The sequence below is a fragment of the Haplochromis burtoni genome, unplaced genomic scaffold, assembly GCF_018398535.1.
Source record: "Haplochromis burtoni strain Fernald_Lab_line unplaced genomic scaffold, NCSU_Asbu1 Contig_163, whole genome shotgun sequence".
Taxonomy (NCBI): Eukaryota; Metazoa; Chordata; class Actinopteri; order Cichliformes; family Cichlidae; genus Haplochromis; species Haplochromis burtoni.
This window is the reverse complement of record NW_024582524.1, coordinates 142,344-167,252: the sequence shown is the minus strand read 5'-3', so window position 1 is coordinate 167,252 and position 24,909 is coordinate 142,344. Positions and strand designations below refer to the sequence as shown.

The 24,909-nt window shown below is 41.1% G+C and overlaps 2 protein-coding genes across 6 annotated transcripts; both read left to right on the top strand.

Annotated features, from left to right (window-relative positions):
• The first annotated feature begins 313 nt into the window (after nt 1-313).
• si:ch73-345f18.3 lies at nt 314-2,802 on the top strand. Its single transcript, XM_005932910.2, has 4 exons — nt 314-524; nt 868-949; nt 1,062-1,283; nt 1,372-2,802. Exons 1-4 carry the CDS (start codon nt 471-473, stop codon nt 1,767-1,769), a joined length of 756 nt encoding a protein of 251 aa, XP_005932972.1. The 5' UTR covers nt 314-470; the 3' UTR covers nt 1,770-2,802.
• An 878-nt stretch (nt 2,803-3,680) lies between these two features.
• On the top strand, nt 3,681-24,251 carry fam126a (family with sequence similarity 126 member A). 5 transcript variants are annotated; one of them, XM_042225185.1, is made up of 12 exons: nt 3,681-3,862; nt 10,496-10,544; nt 14,045-14,126; nt 14,765-14,866; nt 15,249-15,428; nt 16,263-16,343; nt 16,423-16,538; nt 17,189-17,284; nt 17,956-18,072; nt 18,420-18,507; nt 20,689-20,851; nt 23,582-24,251. In XM_042225185.1, exons 3-12 carry the CDS (start codon nt 14,076-14,078, stop codon nt 24,097-24,099), a joined length of 1,512 nt encoding a protein of 503 aa, XP_042081119.1. In that variant the 5' UTR covers nt 3,681-3,862; nt 10,496-10,544; nt 14,045-14,075; the 3' UTR covers nt 24,100-24,251. The 5 variants fall into 5 exon arrangements, with proteins under 5 accessions (XP_042081119.1, XP_005932967.1, XP_042081120.1 ...); XM_005932907.3 differs by lacking the exon at nt 10,496-10,544 and adding an exon at nt 21,951-22,294 and having other exon boundaries at nt 3,682-3,862; nt 23,582-23,718; XM_005932905.3 differs by lacking the exon at nt 10,496-10,544.
• The last annotated feature ends 658 nt before the right edge of the window (nt 24,252-24,909 follow it).

Below are 24,909 nucleotides of genomic sequence, written 5' to 3'. Positions count from 1 at the left end.
GGCTGTTTCTTACAGTCATCGGTGTCTCCAGAATAGGTGGGACGATATATATAGGTTATAATAGGTTGTGGACTAATTATAATATAGGGGTTTTTTTTCTTTTTAGTCAGGGTGTTTGTTTACTGCACTAGTTATTGCTCTGGTTGGACTTTAGCTGTATATTAACTGTATATTTCTGCGAACTCTGTTATTCAGAACAAAACTGTAGTTTTATATCCTATCGGACAGGCATATCAAAGCTGCTTCAGCTTTGCGGCATGCAAAGCGCCGCAAAGCGCATGCGCTGTAGTAGCTCACCTGTCGTTGCACCTGTTGAATTCTTATCTGTACAACAATGTAAAATACAAAACCAGGAAGCTTTTCTTTCCTCGACTCTCATGACGCTGACGTCACGGAGAATGCGGACTACAATTGCCTTGTTAGAAATAAGTGACCTGAAAACAAACTGAGAGGCCACAGAGCCGCAGAAAATGTTCCGTTTATGCTGTTGCTGCTTCTCTGGCGATAACTCCAACAACAATGAGGTATGTGTTTATGCGCTGCACTGGGTTTTATGGTGTCTTTATAAGAGCGTAAAGTGGCTTCCTTAGAGTTTAGCAAGGAAACTATACAGCTTCGCTTCGCTTGATTTTTCCATTGCAAGTAAAATGATGGGATCCTCTTAACTGCTGTAATGTAGCATTACTGGGTCTTCACCTAATAATCTACTTTTGTTGGGGATTTGAAACATAATTATTATAATATTGAAGCTGAGTTTATGATCATATCGTTGCACTGGTACACGTGATCAAATATGCCTAATATTTGTGGCACAAGAAGAAGAAAAGAAAAACACTATGTAAATAAAACCAACTTTCGCTGTTTCAGAGACGGCCTCTCCTGGATTCCCGACGCTCTGAAGTCAATAGTGCTGAATCCGCCAGGCTGAGCCGTTCATCAGCGGACAGCGGCAAGTCATCTCAGTCTTTTTTTTAATACTTATAAAAATGACAGATGAATTTGATCCACCTGTTTTTCTTGCTGTGTTACTCGTGCTTTCTTTTTTCTTTTTTTCTACTCAGATGCACAGACTGTGAGACGGATTGGACGGCTGGTGATGAGGCGAGTGTGCGTGCCTGAGCTGGATCAGAGGTTTTTGGAGATGGCTGAGACCTTCAACAAGCAGCAGGAAGGCTACGAGGCCATGGTGCAGCATATAAGAAACCTCCAGCAGAGCTGTGACTGTTCCCATGATGACACCCTTGCTTTTGTTCAGTGTTTGGGGAAGATTAGAGAGGAGCAGGGTGAGTGACACATACTTTTTAACACACGTTTCATGGTAGCTGATGCCTCACTCCCTCCCCCATTTTTTAAAAACTCATGTACTTCCAGAACCAACATACCAGGTCTCTCTTAAGATGAAGGGCTACGATTTCTTCCTCAGTGCGGTTCCTGTGTGGTCTGAGGGCGCAGGTGAGGGGAAACCGCTTCCTCCACATCTGCAGAGGGCTCAGAACGAACTGAAGGGTGCTTCTGACAGCACCAGGATGACCATTTCAAAGGGGACCACCCTTCAAGAGCTTATCGGCTGGTTGCTCCGTAGCCATGATAAAATGGCTGAGCAAGTGAAGAAGGCAGCAGAAACTTACCAAGAACAAGGGAGACTTAGTGAGAACCTGGAGGAGAACATGAGGGAAGTGAGGAGGGCCAAAGAGTTGTCTCAAGGATACAGACAACAGGCCACGGCAGTTCTCACTGAGGCTGCACAGATAGCAGGGGCTCAACTGTAGTGCACATATCTTTCTAAAAGTTTTGTTTTAACCGACAACAATGCGGAAGTACAGCATTTCCATGGGTTATCTCCATAAATATCCCCACCAATCGTATCAAGACTGTCATATCTCCTTTTATTATTTGATTATAATAGAAACGTATTCTAACACTTTAAATAGGTTTAAAGTGTTTTTTTATTTTGCGTCATTACATTCTGTCATATGTATTGTTAGAGTGGTAGATGCTCATACTTAACCTAGCTTAAGGTTCTAATAATGAACTCTCGATGTGTGTAACTGTGTAAAAGCCAAAAGCTCAAGCTTCAAACTGTGTTAAATATTCCATTTTAGAATTTTTTTCTTCTTCTAGATTTAGCTTTGATGATGTTCTTCAATGTAAATTGTGAAGACTTTGAATATATCTGTGTATCTACAGTGCATAATGCCATCAAAGGTTTCAGAGAATCTGGACAAATCTCTGTGCACAAGAGACAAGGCTGAAAATCTGAATGCATGGGATTAAACGCACAGTCCTGTCATGGAAATCACTACATGGGCTCATGAAACACTTCTAGAAATTATTGTCTGTAAACATGCATTGCCATGTCATTCACAAATTTAAGTTAAAGGCGTATCATGCAAAGAAGAAGCCATATGTAAACATGATCAAAAAACCCTGCTGTCTTCCCTGAGGCACTTAACCTGGACTGAGGCAATGTGGTCAGACAAATCAAATCAAAAACAGGAAAGCTCCATCCTCTGGACTAAAGAGACAATTGTTACCAGTGCTCAGTTCAAAAGTCTGCATCTCTGGTGGTATGAGGCTGTATGAGTGCTGTGGAATTGGCAACTTGTGCAGTTGAAAATGAGCACTGCAGGTCCCCTTCTTTCTCGAATACATGTAATTTCACTAGCCAACATTAGGGGGCAATGCCGCTTCACTTTTATCTAACAACCGCTCATCGTTTCATCCTCATCAGACTTTTAGAAATAGCACCGCAATGACAAAGCTTGTCTGAACTCCAGAATTAAATTTATAAACGTGCCACTACTTTGTGTGTGTGTGTGACTTTTACCAGAATAGGTTCACTGATTTCTGCGAAGCTTTCCCACAACTCTGCCTGGACTCTGCTTTAACAGATTGCGAACTTCGTGGCTGGTATGTTTCCCAGACATGACAGAGCTGACATGATATGATATGAAAGCTCACTGCAACAGCAGCTGAAAACTAAACTGGAGGTTTGTCGTGATTGTGCGTGGGATGTTTTACTGTTTCAATATACAGACTTCTATTAACTGATTAAAAACCGCAGCTTTCCCACTGTTATTAACCTAAAAGCCCACCAACACATGGTCATATGCCATGTTGATAATTAATTTCCAAAAATCCATTGTTCTAAAGGCTATTGTCACATGGTCATTTATTGTTTACCAGAGAGGGACAGTTTTGGAGCAGTGTTTCTGTCTTTGGCTTTGGATTAATTAGGTGTAAAGTGTGATGTAAAAGAGAAGCAACACCAACACTTCCTTTTTTATGAAAATACTCGGCAAATAAAAAGAACGAGGATCAAATAGAGGAAAATCTTGAATATAGGCCGTGGACCCAATTTTAGTGAAATATAATGGTTAAAAATGGTAACTGGATATTTTTATAGTTTACTCATTAACATTCATATATTTAGTAAATAATCAAAATCGATAATTAATATCCTGCAAACTGTATGTTTTCTTATACATACAAATCTTCATTAATAGCAGATTTGACAAATCACTTGGCTGTCAGAGAGCGGCGACTGACTGGGACAACCTACCGTGATCCTGGAAATTATTAACTTGCGGTCCTCGTGTCTAATTTGATTGGATGGTTTAGTTGGGCGTGCGGCAATTGGATTATATACTTCTCTCTTATTGGCTGAGAAGCCTGGCATTCAGTGTAGAGCGCGTCCTCTTCTCTAAAAGGTAGTCTGAGTGGAGAAAGTAATGAAGATGGAAGGAGGTGATGTTGTTGAATTATTGAGGAGATTTATGGAGTAGCGAAGTGATAGCCGTTTACTCGTCCTAGCGGAACGACGGAGGACGGTGATAGCAGGAAGCTGACAGATAGCATGCCAGTAAGTAAACAGCAACTTCCTCAGTTTGCCTAGAGTCGCCCCTTAGCTGAGCCAGCTAACTAGCTAATCTGTAAGCAACCGTAGTGACAGCTCGAAGTCATTCAGCAAGGCGATATAGAGAGAGTGTGACGGCTCGGGATTAATTTTAGGTCTCTGGCTCATACGGGCTAAAAAATGCTCTGAAGTGAGCGGCGGGAGAAAGCTAATGTAATTTTTCCATTGAGCTAACAGTTCACCGGGACAGAAATTCTCGGGGTTTTTTTTTGTTTTGTTTTTTTAAAAAAGAAGGTGTATAACCAGTATTGAGGGTGTGAGACTAGCTGGTTAGCAGCGCCCAGGAACAGGTAGGATCCTACTTAAATCAACTAAATAATATGATATGACACAGCAGGCGGGGGGGCTTTCCAACTTATCATAGTAACGACATATTCTTTGCTACCATTTTGCTTCTGTCCCATCAGTCGTGGAGGCAGACTTTGTACCTGTCTTTATCCTGTTTGGTAACAGCTGTGTGCAGGTGTGTGCACTTGTTATTCCTCAGGTGATTTGTGTTCGTGACAGGGGAAGAGAAACCACCACAGACGGGCATATTGGATAATGCGTTGTTGGGATTTTTCTAATAGCTGTCATGTGATGCAGCTTTTCTCCACACCACTCATCCTGTTCTGGGGCTTCCTGTATAGGGGGGGGGCTGGTGTGAAGCCACAGAGCCTTGCGAGTACGTGCTCTCAGAAGTTTAAAGCTGCTCGTTTTACTTCTCTGTGACCTTCGCAAAAAAGGCTTCTGCTGTTGTGGCAGTTTTTTGTTTTAGCGTTTAATTCGTTGTTGTCCTTTGCTTACCATATGTGTGTGTGTGTGTGTTTACCTTTGACCTTAGGCGGAGGCTGTGCCTAGGGTTTGTTGGTTGGGTGCCGTGTGTGTGTGTGTGTGTGTGTGTGTGTGTGCGCGCGCAGACACAAGTTTAGGCTTGTTGATGTGTGGCACCCATGGCTGCAAGTGTCTTAGGGCTCTTAATGCTTTTTGACAATGAAGCACAGCAGGTCATGGAGCAGAAAGATCGTGCAGGCTCTGCTGTCATCTGGCATCATGGACAGTCGTTTGTGCCAGAGGGCTCATGAAATTTCCTGGCAATTTGAGCGGTGAAAACTGTTGCAGTCTCTTCCATTTTTTTTATTCTGTGTCTTTTGCACACACAGGCATGGCATGGGTTAAGCTGTATTTTGTACTTATAAATGCCATTATATGTAGCACTTTAACTCTACAAGAAACCTTGAAAATCAAGCTAATTGTATGCAGGAGGCTACAAGTGAGTTGCCTAACTGTAACAGGATGAGCTGAAACAAAGCATGTGGTGGGGAAAGAAAAGGAAGTGTTAAAAATGGAAGGAAAAACAAAACCCTTATTTTAATCACTTGCTGCGGGAGGATGGAGAATTTGAGGGGCAAGATGAGGGATACATCACTAGCTTAGAGGCAAGAGAGGAGAGCGTAGGCTGCTATAAGAGGATTCCTCGCTGTTGGGTCTCTCTCTCTGTCTCCCTCAGCAGTGAAAACCACACACAAACCACACACTCTGTTGTCATTTCTACTTAGCTACCGGCAGTCCTCAGCTATATGTTTGCACGGATGAAAGAAAATAGAAGCAGAAAAACAGACCTCCGCCTATCCCCTTTCCCCCAAAGCTACACGAAACCTCCTATTGAAGAAGACTTTAGGGGGAGAGCAAGGTGGGAGTCAGTGATGCAACAGAGTTAAGGTAGTCCAAATAAAGAAGATGCCAACAGACAGTGTAAAAGAGAAGTGATATAAACTGAAGAGAGATGTCAAAATAAAATGTTAAAGTCTTCTGAATGGTGTAAATTACTCTTAGCGGGAGGTGGGGTCAAACTGTGAGCTCTGGGCATGATGGAGGCTCTTTCCTGTCTTCCCCTTTTTTTTGACCACAGTTGCACAACCCTGCCTTTAACTTTGCTTTTACAAACCACAGTGTAGATTACAGTAGTTCCTTAATAACTTCTGTTTCTGTTCAGGTTAAACAGTCTTGTTTTTTAGTTCCTCTTTTTGATACTAGTTGCTTAGTATAACAGTTAAAGTGTATCTGAAGTCAGGTGTGGGTAATTTGCTACTGTAGGTTTTATTTTACTTTATTACATTCATTTTTATAGTTGTCTTTCATTCCTTTAGCTTTTCTTCCTTGGTGTAGCAGTGTAAGTAGGATTCTCATTGTTTTGCTAAGCAGCAGTTTCTGTAACTAAACCCTGTACCACAGGAAAAAGCAGCTGGGGCAGCTCAGTCACTCTTAAAACCACCCGCTTCGTCATTCTCTTTTCTTCTCCCTTCCATTTAAACGTCCACTCCCATTGGCCTAAACAACTTCCTCCAAAAAAAAAAAAAAGGAGGTTCCGATTCCGAAGTATGTGTGTAATGGGAAATGATGTAATCAACAGGCAGATATGTATACACGTGTGTGGGTGTCAGCCTAATTCATTCTTACAGTTGGACATGCTTCATCTCTCTCACTCTCTCTGCTCCAGCTCTCCCAGACAGGGGGGGGGGGGTGTGTGTGTGTGTGTGTGTGTGTGTGTGTGTGTGTGTGTGTGTGTGTGTGTGTGTGTGTGTGTGTGTGTGTGTGTGTGTGTTCTCGTTCCTTTTCTTTTAAATGTGGCTTTTGTATGAAACCATGTGAAGGAAATACTGGGCTATTGTAGGTCTGCCTCAGGTGTTGTGCATCAACGCTGTAAGATCATCAAGCTCACAGCAAGGATTAGAAATGTAAACTCAAAGCCTTTGTTTTGAAAGAAGTCCTTGGAAGGAGGAGTCACAAATAAGCTCATTTAGACTGGCAGCCCAGTGTGTGTGTGTTTGTTAGTTCAAGACAGTAGTGTAGGTGTAAAAATCACAGGGAATGAGCTGTCAACTTCTGCTAGCTCACAGGAACAGGTTTTGTCAAACCAGACTTTGAATAAACACATTTGCACAGGCACACTTGTACAATCCATGACACATCCTCTGCTGCTTTCTGCCATGTAGCTGGCTCTGTCAGCTTTTTGCATTTCTATGGTTAAACTACTTAACATGTAGGATATTCCTTGAGCTCGTCTAGGTCACAGGGACGTAGCTGTGTATGTATGTGTGACAGTATCCTTATCTCATGTGTTTCTCAGAGGCTGAGAGGTTGCCAGGGGCAACAAACATCGACCCCTGATGAAATCTCTGCTTTTATAACCCCCACCAAGGAAGTTTGGCAGTTGGCATGACTCAGTAAAATCTAGCTGTTTCTTATGAAGCTTAGTGAGAAAACTTTCACTGGGTATATTATTTTTAGTTAGTCAGTTTGCAAATAATCCATTGCTGTGCCTCCACATTTCCATGTGAGAAAGTATTGTAATGTTGTAATGAGCATTGTTGTCACAGAGTAATATTTTAAATTACTAATGTTAGATCAGAGGTGTCTGCTCTCTGAATGTGCTTCTAGTGTACCCTGGTGTCGCACTTGTCTTGAGTTATCCACCCCTTGAGATTTCTTTCATACCGAATCACAGATATCACTATCCCGCTTTTAATTTAGTCATTGATTTCTGCTCTATTTATCTTCCTGGACTGCCATCTGCAACTCTTCTCCCTTTATCTCACATCTACTTCTTTAGCACATCATCGATTTGTTGCTGTTGCTTGTCAAGCCTGCTCTGCCGCCTTATCTTTGACGCTGGTTTATTCATGTGTTTACTGGTCAGCGTGATTGAGTTGCACAGAGAAAACTCATCAGCTACTGCATCATTTTTGTTCAAGGGTGCTCCCTCCAGTTTGTATTGATTTCTGTCTTGATTAGGGAGCCTGTAATGACACAGAGACCACTAACAAGTTAGCCAGACCTAGATGGAAGGTAAACACCTGCTTAATGACATAATTATGCTCAATAGTGTACTCCCAAGACAATTACGTTTCTATTTTCCTCCACCAGATGATTGAGTCTGCCTGCAGTTTGTCAATAGAGGCTAGAAGTCTTTGAAACAGGTTATTATTTGCTGTGTGCATCTCTGTCTCTTGTGGTTTTAACGTAGTTTCAGATTGAGTTATCATTATATCTGTGCGTGTGCGTCGCTATAGCATAATATTATATGTTGCTTTGCAATATTATATCGATAAAGGGACATCAAATATCAATATTTTATAAAATAAATAAAATTACTCTAAAAATACCCATCTCATGCCAACCATCCTGAGATAACATTAGCCAAGCAAAGTTGCATTAAGTCAGCTCAGCTGAAAAGCCAACACACTTAACTTGACAAAGCTACCTCCTAATTCAGAGCAAGGTAATAGCTCAGTCACATGAGCAAAAGATAAGATGGCAACCTCTTTGCATCTAGAAAAACAATCTTGTCTTTGTTTTTGTTTTTCCCTATATTCTCCGACCTGTTGCAGTTTGTGTTAAGTAAACGGTTACCCAGAGCTTATGAGCGTTTCACATCCACTACCACTTATGATCGCAAGTAGGGCAGGGCAATATGGCCAAAAATATTTATCACTATATATATTTGAAAATTTGCGATAATGATATAATTGATGAAAGACAAAATACTTTACAACTCCACAACTTTATTAGTGCAAAAAAACCCCCATTAATTTATTTTCACTTAAACAAGCAGCTGTTTTTATGTGCATTAAAGCTGTATAAAAATGTAACGGTACAAATGCAAATTCCTTGCTGACAGTTTAACCAAAAGGCATTTCCAGTGGAAATGGGCTGACATATCCTGAGCATAACCATGTATAATATCCACAAAAGTTAAAAAGAGGTGCTTTGCAACATGAAATTCCACAGTGCCAAATAAATAAGTCAAATACATATCTTTATAAGGTGCACGGGATTATAAGGCGCATTAAGCAAAATAAAGCAGTCAGATAAGTCTACCTTTACTCAACTCATTCTTCTTGCTTCCTCCACTTCTGTACCATTGACTCATTAATGCTGAATTCTCTCACAGCTGCTCTCTTCCCATGTTCTACTGCGTGACTGATAGCCTTGTGTTTAAAATCGGCTTCATACGCATGTCTCTTAACAGGTGCCATTTTGGAGTCCTTATATTATGGTGAATGGTTATATTATGTTGAAGCGCAGTACGTATTACTCTGTGAGGCTCTTGACTACGGTAGCCGAAATGCTCCGACAATCAATCAAGCGGTGCAGCATTGTAGCTTACCAAAGTTGTACTAAAACATTTTTTGACAGATTTCTGAGCGCTGTGTACCACATAAAATCGGTTTGAGGTCAGTAAGCAAAACAGAATTCATACATAAAGCCCACCAGATTATAAGGTGCACTGTCAATTTTTGAGAAAATTAAAGGCTTTTAAGAGTGCCTTATAGTCCGGAAAATACGGTAATAACGACGGTCCACTTGCATGTTCTACAAAAAAAATGTGCTTTGGTGGCTATCTGACGGACAAAAACCAAACCAGTTCCACATATCTGAAGTTGCACGTTTTTACAAACCAATTCTGGTTCATCCGTTTCATTCACTGATCCGCTTTTTCACTTCTCATTCTCCGTAGCCGCTATGCTTTTTCCACCATGTGCGTACCAAAACAAAAGCACTGCGCATGTGCATTTTACCCATATTCTATCGTGATATTTCATTTTCTTGTCATTGTAGCTTGGCTGATAGGAGGCAACCTTTCTGCAAACAGTTGCTGTCTGACTTGGATTGACTAAAATCACTCTCAGAGAGATTGTTTGTTTAAGGTTTGAAAATAATTGCTGTCTAATGTATAAATGCAGATGGATATCCAACATGTTGTCATTAGTCTGAATGAGTCTTTGTTAGTGAGCACAACTTGTAGGGACTTGACGCAATAGGCTGTCAGCTGGTTGCATTCTGATTGTATTCCTATAGAACATTAAGGTTGTTGAGCACAAATGTAATCGTTAAATATCAATGTCTGCCTATGCAGACAGCAACATATGTCTGATTTCTGATGATTTATCATAATTAATTGTTACATTATCAGAGAAATTGCATGTAATTGCCATCTTGACCCCATTTATTTGCATGATGATATCAGATTGATTTAGTGAAATGTTGGTATTCCTGGCAATCTCATTATATCGTGATAAATATTTTTGGTCATATCGCCCTGCTCTACTGATAGGTCAGTACTGTAGATTTTTGGATCACTGTTATAAAATGGCAAGAAATAATAAGCCATGTTGTGAACATGGGTCATGTTCACGTTTGTGCATGAAGATGAGAGAAGCACAGGGAGGATTTTAAAGCACAGGGTTTTTTTTTAAAAAGAAAAAAAAACAAAAAACAGACAAAGGGAGCTTGAAAAAGTCTTTCATATACAGTTTATGAAATAACTGAATTAAAAGCCTGTCACGTCTTCATCACACTGGTTAAATAACACAGACACAACAGAAAAATGGTGATCAACAAGGCCGATATCGGCTGATGCCAATGTTCACCTGGCGCGTCCATGAATCCTTGGTATGCTGATCCTATCTTGAACTACATGAGTCATAAAGTTGAAAAGATTAACAATGTATGACTGATGCGTCATTTGACTGGAAAAAAAATTGACCTGGGTGTTGATTTGAACATGTTATTCATTCATGTTTTGTTTTTTTCCAGCCTCCTGTTTTGTAACAGTTTCTGTCACATGTTTCTGCGAAGGCTACTTGTAAGTTGAGCTGGCTACTTCCTTATTTGGCTCTTTGGAAATTATAAATGGCCTCTGTTCTCCATTTCTAACTGGTTATTAGACATATATTTATTGATGTGGTTTCAATGACAAGAATAATCTGCATATTAAGGGTGGTCTGACTTCTTCCTCTTAGTATTACTTAATTGCGTGTATTCTTCAATGTTGAGCTGATTTGACTCTTAACCCTTTTCCATTGTCTCTACATTATTATTCTTTCAGTGTATCTTGTTACTGGCCATGCATCAAACTTTGTCACTGCAGTTTCTTCCTGCTGCTGGGATTGAAGGCAAATATATCACATAGATAGGCTGCAAGGCTGGCAGCTGGTGATTGTAGCTTTCACGTGTCTTTTTCTGGAGCCATATGATGCAGATGACATGCCCCCAGACGCCAGTGTGGACACAGTAGTTGGGTTAAAAGTGATTCTGTAGGAGGAGGAAGAAGTCCTCTGACAAGTCTGACTCATCCTCAGTCTAATCACACTCTTTATTTTGTTACTCAAGTTAGTCTGCCATTAAACAGCATATGCTGGCTGTCCTCGTTGTCCTCATCAGTGTTAAAGAGCAGAACAACAGGCTACCACAAAGGACTAATTTCTGTAAATGGAGGCTATTCTGCGTTATAATCCTTCCACATTTTATGAGTCACTGGCTCCCCTCCCCCCTCGTCATTCCTGTCATTGGTGGAGTCCATAAATAGATACCTGGCTGCCATGAAGGGACCAAGCACTGAAGTAATACAAAAAGAAGCATTTGAATGGATGAAAAAGGCATCTGGAGGCAGAGAGCATGAGGAAAGAGAAATGATGTGTGGGAGGATAAGTGGATGGGTAAAAGAGGGACAGGGAAAGGAAGGCACAAAAATCAAATAACTATTTTTTTAATTACCATTTTATGCTATTTGTGCTTGTTGGGAGATTTTCTGATTAATATCTGTCCAATAATCTATAGAATGTGGGTTTTGTATTTATTTTAAAGAGTATTTTCTTTAACAGAATATGTTGCGTAATGTTACCTTTCAAAGCCAGCCTTCTACCTGAGGTGAAACTAAAGACATTTTTAATAACCGCTTGTGTATCTTTTAATCTAAGAAGTGAAACATTGGAGTAGTGTTAAATTGAAAATATGCCATCTTCCCTGCACCAAATTTTAGCACATTTTTCTGTGTGACGGGTATGAGCATAAAAGGACTTTTTCCTTCCCCGTTTTTCTTTTTCCTCAGCCTCTTTCACCAGACATACCAAACATGGAATTTGAGTCTGCATTCAACAGTCAATTTAGCCTTGTACTTGCAGTCTCAGAGTGCGCACACAACGCAGGCACCATTCACTGAAAACACAGGATTCATCAGAGAGGCACAGAGGTGGTATCTGGCCTGCCATGGTCTTACAGTGATAGTCACACTGTAGATTTGGTTAAGGGGTCGTCAACATGTACATATGTGTTGCTCCAGTGATACAAAAAAAATGTGACATTTAAGAAGTAAATATTTAAAAATGTGATTTATGCAGATGCCTCTAAAGAGGATGGTGTTAGGCAGACTCTCACTATTGGTTCATTAGAAAACTGCTGCAGGGATTTCCATCACATTAATGGTCATTGTTAAAATTGAGTTTTTCCTTCCCACTGTCACCAAGTGCTTGCTCAATGGGGCTATCTCATTGTTGGGGTTTCCTCTATTATTGGAGGGTCTTGAAGCAACTGACTGTTGAATTGAAGTCCATGATTTTCACTTACAAAGCCCTACAGATATATCAGTGAATATTATGTATTTGTTGATAATAGGGCATCAGCATTTAGAACAGCCAATAAATGAAAATTCAAAGTAAAGAAGACGCATGTAATTAACAATGTTTTGAGTGCTTATGTTGAATAGTTTGTCCACCAAAGGGCATTCGGTGACTTCCCTGTTTGGCAGCACACGTTTGGAATGCCACAAACCTGCTGATCTGAACAGAGTTGGGCAGAGGCTAGACAAATTTGTGACTATAAAATAAGTTTATTTTTTTAAACTTCATTCTCGTGTGTGTGTGTGTGTGTGTGCGCGCGCAACGATGCCAGTGATTTTAAAAAAACAAACAAACAAAAAAAAAATCTAATTTATAGTAAAACTAACAATTAACTAGTTCCTACTGTATAAGCATGCACATGTGACTTTATTTATATAAAAAGTGAATTAAAACTGGTAATAGGATGTAGTTAGTTTGTGACAGTTCTCATTGCTCTGACCTAAATTTACTTCTCTTGTATTGAAGCTTGTGTCTTTTGCATATGATTAGGTAGAGTGAAGATTTAAGATTGGATGGGCCCCATGGGATTTTCTGGTCTTTAAGTGGGCTGCAGTACTCTTGATTTTGGGGGTGGTTGTACTAAACTATTAATAGAACAACACAATCGGACTCACATGTACCTATGGAAGCATTAACATCTAGCATTCATAGTTAAATAGAGGTGTTTCTCCGTAGAGACAATCAACTTATTTTATATATACACACACACACACACACACACACACACACACACACACTGATGTAGATATGATCCTTGAGGAGTCTTATACACTTTTTTTTTTTTCTTTTTTTTTTAAAATTAAACTTAATTAAAATTTGTGAAATTGAGTGAACAAATACTACTGCGTTTTAATTGCACCCAAACTGCAGTAGATTTAGAATTGTGGTTAAACTGTCTTTTTAATTTTTCTACAAGTGACTGCAGGCCATATAGGATGAAAAGGCAACAAATAGGAGTGTGCAGTAGGAGCCATCTGATACTGTTCCTCAACAAAGTGAGAATTAAAATGACAACAAAGGAGGCAATAAGTGAAGAAAGAAAAGGTGCCATTGGAGTTTCAATAGAAAAGAAGCCACATGCATGGCGTACAGGGTGCTCAGAGTGTGAATACTGTGATGGACTGGAACCGATATCAAAAATAACAAACAGGAATGGAGGAAGCGGAGATTTCATTGCATCATGAAAATGTCAGCTGAAGTAGGAGAGGAACCTGTCTGTCTGTTTATGGACATATAAACTGTAGCGCCTGTTCAGCAAGTATCTGCATTCAGCCATGCCATATTTCTTATTCTCGTCAGTGCTTGAAAAGAGAAGCCAGCCAGGTTTCTCTGTGTGGGTGATTTATGATTTTTATTTATTTATTTTTTTCGATTTGTAAGCCTAAGTTGAGAAGGCGGCGCCTGCAGAGGTGTGCGTCTGGAGAGCAGTGAGCGGGAAGGAGAGACTTACTGTTTGATGTGTAACAGAATTTTTCTATTTTTTTTTTTTTTCTGAAAGTTACCAAAAATAAAAAAGAAGGCTGATAGATTTAGTGGAGCTTTGTTCAAGTGTGGACTGTTTGTATGTGTTCTGTATATTTGCGGTCATAAATGTTAACATTTATTATGCTGAGTGTGTGTTTTTGTTTGTTTTGTTTTAATCAGGGTTTCTTTTTCCTTTTGATTTTCTTTTATTTATTTTTTTTAGGTAGAGGTAACTCCACTGCAGATGAAGGAACATGTTGGCTATGGACCAAGGAGTGGTGGAGGAATGGCTGTCAGAATTTAAGGTAAAGCTTCATTTTCTGTATAAAAGTGTTTGTTTGGGTAGGGAAAAAAAATACTAAAAAAGTCATTTACCTGTGATCAGTATACAGTACATACTCTGCTTCTTATTATTGACAGGATTTATTTCACACATAAACAAACACACTTTGAAGTGCTTCGCTACCAGAAAATTGCACGCTCCTACTCAAATATGAGCATTTGCTGTTAGGTGACCAGTACTAGAGCTGCGGCTTAGTGACGAATATTAATGAAGGAGCAGATGAGTTTTTTTTTTTGTTTTTTTTTTCTCCTGTGTGAATGTGTGAGGACCAATCTGCTGTCATGTCTGTAAAGTTGACCTAATATAACCAGCTCAGTGTGACAGACAGTGATTGTGGTTAAAGAAGCTGTCAGGGTCTCTGCAGGATTTCACTGCTATTAAAACGTCATTTCAGAAGCAGCAAAACCAGACTATCAGTCTGCTTTGCTGCTAAATGGCAGATTTTATTAATAAAAAAAGCAATGATATATATATTTTCTTTTTTTTGCAAATCAGTGTAAATAATAGGAATTTGTGTTTGTCTTTTCAGTGTTTGCTTTTCAAACTGAAATGCTGTAAGTGTAGCATGTTAAACTTCAGCTGGTTACATATGTGTTTCAGACCCTTCCTGACAGTGCCGTCTCCACCTATGCTGCCTCACTAAAAGACAAAGGTGCCCTGGTCCCTGCACTTTACAAGGTCATCAGAGAGAACTACAGTGACGTATGTAGATATAAATCTTTTATTAACTTGAAAATTAGATTGTAAAAGTTTGACCACCCAACCTTTAACCAGTACTTAGTATTTAGTCATGTGTTCAGTCCGACCATTTACCTGCTTTGTTTTTGTTATTGTTATATTTTTGCTCAGGCTTGATAATCTTGTGTTTATGGATGTGTCAGATTTGCAAACACACTGCGTCCCTCAAGCAGTGCTGTGTTTATACCCTGATCTTATCGTTGAACCGTAGATGCTAGTTGCAAAATTTGTTGCAAATGAGTTGGCAGTTCTTGTCTCGTGATTTTTACTTTGTTTTTTATTTTAAATGTTGTGGCCTAATTGTATGCCATGTGTTTTTTCTCTTTTGGATATGTGTCCCATGCAGTTACTAGAGCCAGTGTGTCACCAGTTGTTTGAGTTTTACCGGAGCGGTGAGCCGCAACTGCAGCGTTTCACGCTACAGTTCCTGCCAGAGCTCCTGTGGAGCCTCCTGTCCGTCAGCGCAGCCAGAGACCCCCACACCTCCGGCTGCATCGAGGCCCTGCTGCTAGGCATTTACAACCTGGTGAGGGAGAGGGTGAAGCACTTGTTGCAGTTGTTTTCTAGTTGCAGAGATGAAGCTCACGGGTGATCGGTTTTATTTATTTTTTACTAGAGGTGAGCTGCTCTGGTTGACGGCAATAAAATGTATCTAGTGTTTTAAGTGCACAGTAAGGAAAAACACTAGAAAAGTCCTTGATCCTTACCAAGTGGAAATTATCATGCAATTTGCCAACAAAGAGGACTTAACTGCTCAACTATTTCAGGGATCTGCGTCATGAGTTTTGAAAGATTACTTTCTGCCCTTTCTGCCATGTTAGACAGCCGTGACAGGAAATACGGGGGAGGAGTGGTGGAAACAGTGACTTTGCACATATACACTGATGGACAGCACCTTGCAAATGCCTTTTTTCATTTGCAGATAGATGGGAGTATTAGAAGTGATTAAAGTTTGAGTTGTATTTCATCCTTTTCAGCTCCGAGTGATCTATCAGCAAAGTCCACTGTCTCCTCACTTCCTCTCTGAATACCAGAATAGGTCAGCTGTCACTCAACATACTGGCTGGTTCCCATTAATCTGTTTGACATTAACATGCACATAGAGGGGCACCAAAACCCCGCGGTTTGTGCCTGTGTGAGCACGCATGCATACATATGAGTGCACACCAACAAAGTGTCAGTAGGGAAATGAGACCCTCAGGTTTATACACAGCCACCCACACATGATGGATGACTGTGCTCGAAGAGATCAGCACACGCTCTTTAGAGGTTTGAGGGCAGACGCAGATGGAAAAAGGGCTTTTTTATTTTTGCTTTCGCCCACATAAGTTTTCCCTCTTCCTGTCTTTCTCTTTTACAGGAAATAGTTGATAAGGATGGACAGAGTAAGGTGTTATCTTTTACCGTCCCTTCCCTCTCCAAACCCTCAGTTTACCATGAGGTGAGTGTGTCCTTCATTCAAAGTTGTGCCAGGGTTGTTTCTGCAGAAATGTACTTACATAAACTGTATCCACCTCTAGCCTTCAACTATTGGCTCCATGGCCCTTACCGAAGGAGCTTTAGCTAACCATGGGCTGAGCAGAGTGGTGTACAGCGGGCCTCACCTCCAGAGAGAAACCTTCACAGCACAGAACAGGTAAGACAGTCATGTTGGTTTTAAAATGTGCTTTACCTGTAGCAGGATGTCAGTCTGTTCGTTTTCAAAGTGGCAGCAAACACCAGCTAATTAACAAAATAAGAATGCACATAAAGGAAGATGGAAAATCTGATCAAAAATGTACTTTTACTTCTTCATTTGTGAATGCATGCTTTGTATTATAGCCTAAAAAGGACATATTACCTTTAATAACAAACTGGCTAAAACAGATTCATGATGACTTGTGTACTGATGGGGAATTAAGCTGCTGCCATGGTTTTTATTTTAGGGTAGCTTCAGCTGTGGCCTGTGGCAGTTGTCTCTGCCTTGTTACATTTAAACTTGTTATATTGCCATTAGGGTTTCTTAAATTATTCTAACTGAGATGAAAGACTGGCGGCCATGTTGGCCTGAACTGAACGTCCTCTGCCTTAACCATTTTTAATTTTAACAAATCGCTTGTTTTCCAGTAGGAGAATTCTTATTAGACAAAAAAGTGGTGCATTTAAAGATCCCACACAAATATTTTGAATGTTTTGGTTCTTGTTATCCTAATCCTATCATATCCTGTACAGATGGACTTTCAGGTTTTAAGATTTTGGTGTGTCTTACGTAACGTGCCATTTCAAGGGTTTGTTTGTGTTATTGAGATTTGAGGTGCTGACCTTCCTCCTGCTTTGCTACAACGCCGCTCTCAGCTACATGTCCTCCACCTCCCTGCAGTCCCTCTGCCAGCTCAGCTCCAGGTAAAATATATACACATAAACACACACACGCCCACGAGCATTAGCATTTGTGGGTCACTACAGCTGGGTCAGACGCACACAAACTGCTTTCCAACTTTATAGCTTGTGTTGCTGAAGTTCTAGGTAATATTTTATGGAGGCAACTTACAAACGCACACACCCACACACGCATACACGCACACACAACCGCGCGCGCGCGCACACACATACACACACGTTTGCAAGTTGCTGCTTATCTGATCCTCTTATAGACTTTGCTGCCAGAGAGAGCCAAGATATCGCTATTTGGCAAAGAGCTGCAGTGTACACACATCCCAGCTCAGTAATCTGAGCATTGGTCTGCTGAGCTGAAGAGAAGTCATCGGCCTCGATTTCTGCCTAACTGTTTGCTGTGTTAGCAGCGCTGTACAATGCATAAAGCTTCTAATATACAGGTGTTACCTCATGCTTTTTGACTCCTCTGAAGCTTGTTAGATGCATGGTGTGTGGGGGTGTGGGTGTGGTTTAACTTAGAATCTTGCTTGGTGAGTTTCACATCAGCTCAGCTCGCCACACAGTTAAGTAAATGGCTTTAATGGTGCTGCAGCTAAGTGGCCCACTGGAGTGGTTTCTCTGCTTCCATTCTTACTCATCTAAACCTCTCTAATGTGTTTTTATTGGTTATCTACCAGGGTGTGTATTTGTGGTTACCCACGGCAACAGATGCGGCGGTACAAAGGCATTAACGCACGGCTCACAGTCACATCAGAGTTCCTGGTTCAGCTCATCGCAGGGATCCACTACGCCTTGTGAGTACAAACGCACACGCCAGCACACAGTGAAAGTTCTCATGGCGTCACAATGTCAAAGTTGCGTTGTTAAAAAGATTCCACAGAGATTGGGTACAGGAAGCTCCTGATACTCGTTAAGATAATTAGTGCAGACAGTTTATATTCCAAGCTTACATTTTATAAGTGATGTGAAAACGTAATTACAATCTTTTCTGTTGTCTCAGCTAATTTCTTTAAATTGTACTTATTTCAGCATGTCAGATTAAAATAAAATGATAATAACAATAATCCCTTAATCTGTTTTAGACTAACAAACTGTGTGTGTGCGTGTGCGCATGTGTGCGCACATTTCTGCCCCTGTGTAGGTGTAATGGTGAAGTTGACCTGGGATCCAAAGCACTGGATGACGTTCTGTATCGAGCCCAGCTAGAGTTGTTCCCCGAAGCCCTGTTGGTGGGTGCAATGATATTTTTCTGCCACTATCACACCTCCTCTAAGTGTGTGTCTGTGTCTTTAAGTGTAAGAGAGAGGGGAGAGCATGTGATGGCTGTGCACATGCTGGCTTCTGGTTTTGTTTCATGCACGGCACAGTATACGGCATTGTCTTGGTGTGTGTGTGTGTGTGTGTGTCAGTCAGAGTGCAAGCAGAGTGTAATCCCACGAGATTATTTACATGCTTTCCACTCTGCTCCGTTAAGCTATAATCCTTGCGGCCCAGGGAGTAGAGGATTGAACCCGCACTTACAGTATTACTACACAGTTCAAGGTGTGCTCCTTCACAACAATCAAAACAAACCGCATTTACACTCATATTAGTAACAGTGGTGATGGTTTATTTTATTTTTTTTCCCGTGTAAAGGAGTTGCACATGTGATACTGTGGAAAGTTTAAAATGTCAATTTTGTGTTGTCGGTTTCTGTGTTGCAAGTGGAATACACCAGGTGGTTGCTAGCTTAGCGTGCCGTGGTGGCGTGTCCCTCATGAGACCAGTGTGCCGAAGCCTCACAGACAAAAGACATGTTGTGTTGTGATTATGAGTCTTTCTGCCGTGTGTTACGTGCTCGGCTGTTAGGAGATTATTAGTGCAAGTGCCCCGTGAGGAGCACTAGGAACAAAGATTATTGTATAAAGACTTGTGAAATCCATTTCAGTGTGACACACAAGTCTTTGTTTTCCTTCTTTTTATTTTGCTTCTTCCGTTACTTAATTCCTGCATGTCTACTATGTGCAAGTGAAATTATTGATGAGATGTTGTTGGATTAGCCACTTGACAGAGCATCAGCGTGTACTTCATGTCCATCCTGTGCTTGGTTGATGGGGTCAATTTTCTAATGTGGTTGAAGCAGGGATGCTCTGACATAGTGTCTGAATATCATATGTTGGCTGATATTGGTCACCAGGAGCAGAGCTTCTCCTGTTTCACATCAGGTTTTTGTTGGCTAAGTGAAATACTTAAAACTGATTTATTATTATTATTATTATTATTATTATTATGTTAAGTAGAATAAGTTAGTATCAACATCAGCTATCAGCCCAATTGAAGGCTCGGTGTGTGTACATCCTAAGTTGTGCTTGCTATACATTAGTACTGTTTTATTTTTTTTGTTTTTTGGTTGTTTTTGGGGTTTTTTTGTTGGTTTTTTTTTTTTTGTTTTTGTTTTTGTGCCCAATAAGGAAAAAAGATATGGAAATGAAAGTAGAAACTTTATGTAATTTTTGGAGCTGTAAAATAGCATACACTTATAATATCGACAGCTTTGTAACTTAGCTTAAAAACTCTAAATTTGGCAGTGCACAGTAAATCCTCGGCACTTGATCTTGCATAAAAACATAATTATAGTAAACACTTTTAAAATGGTAAAAATTCTACTTATGTTATTTTTGCACTAATGCAAATTCGCACTAGCTTTCGATAACAGTTAGTTGTAGTAAAGCTGCTTCAGAGTTTTATGCCACCTGAGCCTGAATGCAACATGAGACTGCTGTATTCTTCCATCAGTCTCAGTTCACTTCATACTAAGATTAGTGTGTGTAAAGATGTTGGGGCATACATCCCCTTTTTTTTTTTTTTTAATTTATTTATTTTTTTATTAAAAAAAAATGTCTGAATACAGCTGGTGTTAAGTGTAACAGGTGTCTGACTAATGGTTAACCATGACCTGGGACATAAATTTACCATTGCCTTCATAAACCATAACTCTCTTTAAACCCAGAAATTTTAAACATTACCTAAAAATAAAACTTGAACTTTGAAACCTAAAAGAGCAAACATAGACAACAGGCTGTAGTTTGTCTATGAACTTTATTACATTGTTAGATGATTGTGATAATATCACGATATCTGCTGTGCAGCTAAGGAAGCTTTCTGGCAGAATTGGAATCAATTGAACTATAATTAAATTTAAATTAAAAACTATAATAAAATTATTGGTTTTTGGGTTATTTTTCCATCTTGATGGGTGCATAATTTCAGTGTGGCCTTCATCTGTGTGCTGGCTTCTTGAACTATGCACTCAGTCATCAGAACTTTGAGAACCCCCATGATCTAAGTCTCAATGTCTTTCTCCTAAAATGTGTTACAGAGTAATAGACTGAACTGTGAAGCAGTAAATGTGTGATTCTTGTTATCTCCAGGTGGGTAACGCCATTAAGTCATCACTGCACAGTGCAGCACTGAAAAGCAACAATAAGGAGGGTGCGCGGAGTATTCAGGTGGAGATCACACCTACCTCCTCGAGGATCTCCCGCAACGCTGTTACCTCCCTCTCGATCAGGGGACACCGCTGGAAGAGACATGGTGAGATGCATACACAGGCCTAACGCAAACTTGCCAAACAAGAGTTCCTACACGCTTCTCTCATGTTTTAAAAAGAAAAAGGTAAAACCAACAAATGAATTTAACACCAAAGGAGAGAGCAAGAGGTTTAGATCTCATCATGCGCTTTCCCCTTTTTCACTGTGTGACAGTCGACGTGTTGTTGTCATCCCTCATGGAGCCCCTCAAGATCATAGATTGCCCATCCTCAGCTTTCTAACTAGTGCCGTCCCTCTCAGTCTTAGAATCTGCTCATTGAAAACCACCGCTTCCTGTCTGATTTCTGAGAATACTCTTGAGATGCTGGCAGCACAGGGACAGAACAGCCTGCCAGGCAGACAGATTGAGCATGCCACATAAATCAGATCAGACAGAGTGCAGGTAGTGTTTTTAAAGTAGGATACTGGTGGAAAATTTGTGTGTGCTTATCTTTTGTGCAGTTTCAGCCTTGTGCCGAAGACTTTTATTAATATTATAATGACCACAGAACAAATGAATCAGACTTCCATTACCCTCTAGAGTAAATGATGGCAGCCTCTTTGTGGTGCAGAATTAGGAGAGGGCTGTTCTCTTTTCCCAGTGTAGCTACGTCTGGGTAAATTACAGCCTTGAGCTAGTTTAATAAGTAGGTTTCACATTGAGTCTAACGCCTGCTTTTTCTGTCACAGATCGTACTTTTGTGAGTTTATATATATATATATAAAGCTTTTGTTATGAGCAGATGGAGGAAAACAGTATTAAGTATTCATTTATTTGCGAGGATGCACAGTGATCTATGAACAGTATTATTTCATTTAAGTGCTGTGTTCGTATTCACTCCCATTTAGCATGTACGTTGACCATGTGTTATGTTCTGATCACTATGATTTGTTTTTTATTTTTATTTTTCTGCCATTACATTGATTACCTGTTTGTCTCTGTGTTTTTTCTGTTGTGTCTGTGATTTTATTTTATTTATTTATTTATTTTTTGGCAACCTTTTTTGTTTTTCATGTACCTCTGCATGAAATGTGCATGTGCGTGCGTGTGTCTATATGTTTGTGTATTGTTTCACTACCCCGTCCATGCACCCACCCACCAGCAGAGAACCAGGAGGTGTGTGTAGACGGTGAAGCTGCGGTGGGGGGCGTGGCCATCCCAGAGATCAATGTAACGGGCGTGAGCGGTGATCGAATGCCCAACGGGGACTCCCTGCGGCCACGCCCCGATGGCCGTTCCCCGGCAGACGGCGACATGATGGGTGCCACCTCTGAGGTCAGCATGGACCCCCGAGGTCATGACTCCAGCATACGTCTGGAGGTCAGGAGGCAGAAGTCTGTGAGGCGAATGGTGGAGAATGAGGGGTCTGGGTCAGCCTCCACAGGGAGGAACCAGTACTAAGGTCCTACCCCTCCTTCCCCTTGCCCCACTCATGGGGTAACCTAGGTAACCAATTGTGGGGTCGTGGTCTAAAAAAGCTGCATGATCTTTTTTTTTTTTTTTTCTTTCCCCCCCTTTGTACCTGTTTGCGTTGGGTTCTACCCTCCTCTCACTGTGCTGCTCCTCTCATCTGTCTATTAAGCATCATTCATTTTTACTCTCTCCTTTGTGGCTAAAGCTTCTTCATAAAGATCTCCTGCTGGAATTTCTAAAGGGCAAATGAATTATTTAAGATGCCACTGAATAACAGATCAATAACCTAATAAAAAATGCATTAAAGTCAAAGGAATGACATGTGCTTATGATGAGCGAGTTGATGACATTAAAAGCAGAGCATTAATCAGAGAGGGGAATAGTAACGGTGTTAAAATGAGACTTTCCTGATCAGTGAAGGTCACCCCAAAAGCCTATACTCACTGTTAAGTCATGATGACCTTGAATAAAAAGACCTAGATATCTTTGTTAGCATATCGAGGAAACTCCTGTGTTTTCGCCGCAGTTATCAGAGACCTTCTTGGTCTGTTTGCCTCGACACATTACCCCAGGTTGCACCTGGTCACAGATTACTTCCTTCTGACTGGTAGGTAGGAACTGAGAAACGATACGTTGGTCTTGAATTATGTGCATTCGCCATATTTAAATTTAGAATCCAATGAGTGCATATTTGTTTTGAAGAGGTTAAATCTGAGCACGAAAGACTGTAAGTGTAACAAGACCTGCTTATCTGTTTTTCAGCTGTTCTGGTGTTTGTGTCACAGTGGTAGCATCAGATTAGAAATGTGTGTTTGTGAAGGTGGTTGGAAGCTCACACACAGTTGTGGATGCATGAATTCAAGAAAACAGGAAAAGTTTTCTTGTGTATTTAGAGTTAGTGAAGAGAGAAAAAATATTTAGGGTGTGCCTTGGTTTGTTTCCCTTACTTTCCCTTCATGGTCTTTCATAGGTTTTGCTCTTAGATGCTGTCCTTTCCTGCTTTTGGGATCAAACATGCACTCCTCTGCCACTAAATTACTGACCGTTGTCTCACAGAGCTGCTGGGTCTCTCAACCTGTGTACTGTACCCGGACTTACTGTTTCTGGTCAGGTGGTGAAAGATTGCAGTGTGAGGTCGCCACCTGCTGGACAGTGATGGACCTCCTCTGTCATCCAGCAGCATGATATTGTGCAAAATTCAAACAAGCCTCTAAAGGATTGATTGGATTAGACTGGATGACAGATGAGGTTCTTCACTTTTGACACGTGTGCCGTTTTCTCATGTTTCTCTTGTTTCCTCTCCCCTTGTCTATCTCACAGACGCAGTGGATCTGGGTTCCCCGGATGAGCTGATGGATATTTCGGAGGTGGATGAAGGGGTTTGGCCAGGTGGCGCGGGGCCTGACATGACCCCACCCACCATCACTATCAGCAACAGTGTCACAACATTGAACCTGGGGGCCAAAGCCATGAAGAAGTGTCGGCTTGGCGGGCGGACCAGCAAGGACAAGGACAAGGAGGCGGGCCCTCTGATGCCGGGCCGGGCCGCCAGCGAGAACGCAGAGCTGTCTGTTAAGCGGCTAACGCTCACTTCCAGCCAATCGGTGCCCAAAGCGGGAGCCCTCACCAGCCTGACGCGCACCGCCAGCGCCGTTTTCTCACGCTCCTTTGAGCACGTGGCCAGCGGCAATGCCCCTCCCTCAAGCAACCACACCACCTCCGAAGCCGGCCGCTACTCCTGCAGCCTGCAGGAGGAAGGCTTGGCGTACTTGAGTCCAGCGCCAAATCACACACAGCGCTCCCCCAGCATTAGCGTTCATCTCGGCTCTGACCTTTGAACTCAAGTGTGACTCTTGACTCATCTCTGATCCTGTGACCCCATACCTGTGACCTGGAACTCCAAGCCATGCTAACTGCAGTTGACTGCAAAAGAAACACTCCAGCTGTTTCCCCCTTGTCACTCCATATTTTTTTTTTTTTATTATTTATCCCCCCCCCCCCCCCCCCCCCCCCCCCCCCCCCCCCCCCCCCCCCCCCCCCCCCCCCCCCCCCGGTGTCTTTTACATCTCTGTGGAACTGAATGCCGAGCGCAGTCAGAGGCACGAGGACGCCGCTTCCAGCTTTGTCTGACTTTTAGCAGTGCGCTCATGACCTGGACATAACTTTGGTCGTAAACGAGCGTGCTTAAAATTCAAAATCACTAAGAAACTATGTGGAAAAGTACTTCAAAAGTGATCTAATCTGTATTTGTTGCCCTCTGCATGGCTTTTCCATACATCCATCCTTACCGCCCAGGTTTGTTAAAGGGCACATGTTGAGTGCACGAGCATGTTTGTGAGTGAGTGTGTGTGCGTTGACTTTATCTGTACGTACAACTGTTTTTAGATAAAAAGGCTGCTGATTGATGAAGTGAAATAGTTGATTCTCCTAGTTGGAACACTGTTTCTACTACTTTTATAAAAAAAATAATGATTATAATAATGGATTCCTTCCCATAGCAATACAAAACTGTTCTATTCAGTGGTTTATTTTGTTTTGTTTTATATTTTGGGCTGTTTACTGAATCTTCCTTCTGTTGGCACTTATCAGAAGTTATGCCTGTGCTTTATTCGTCCTAAAGAGAAACAAAAAACCTACAACTAAAACAT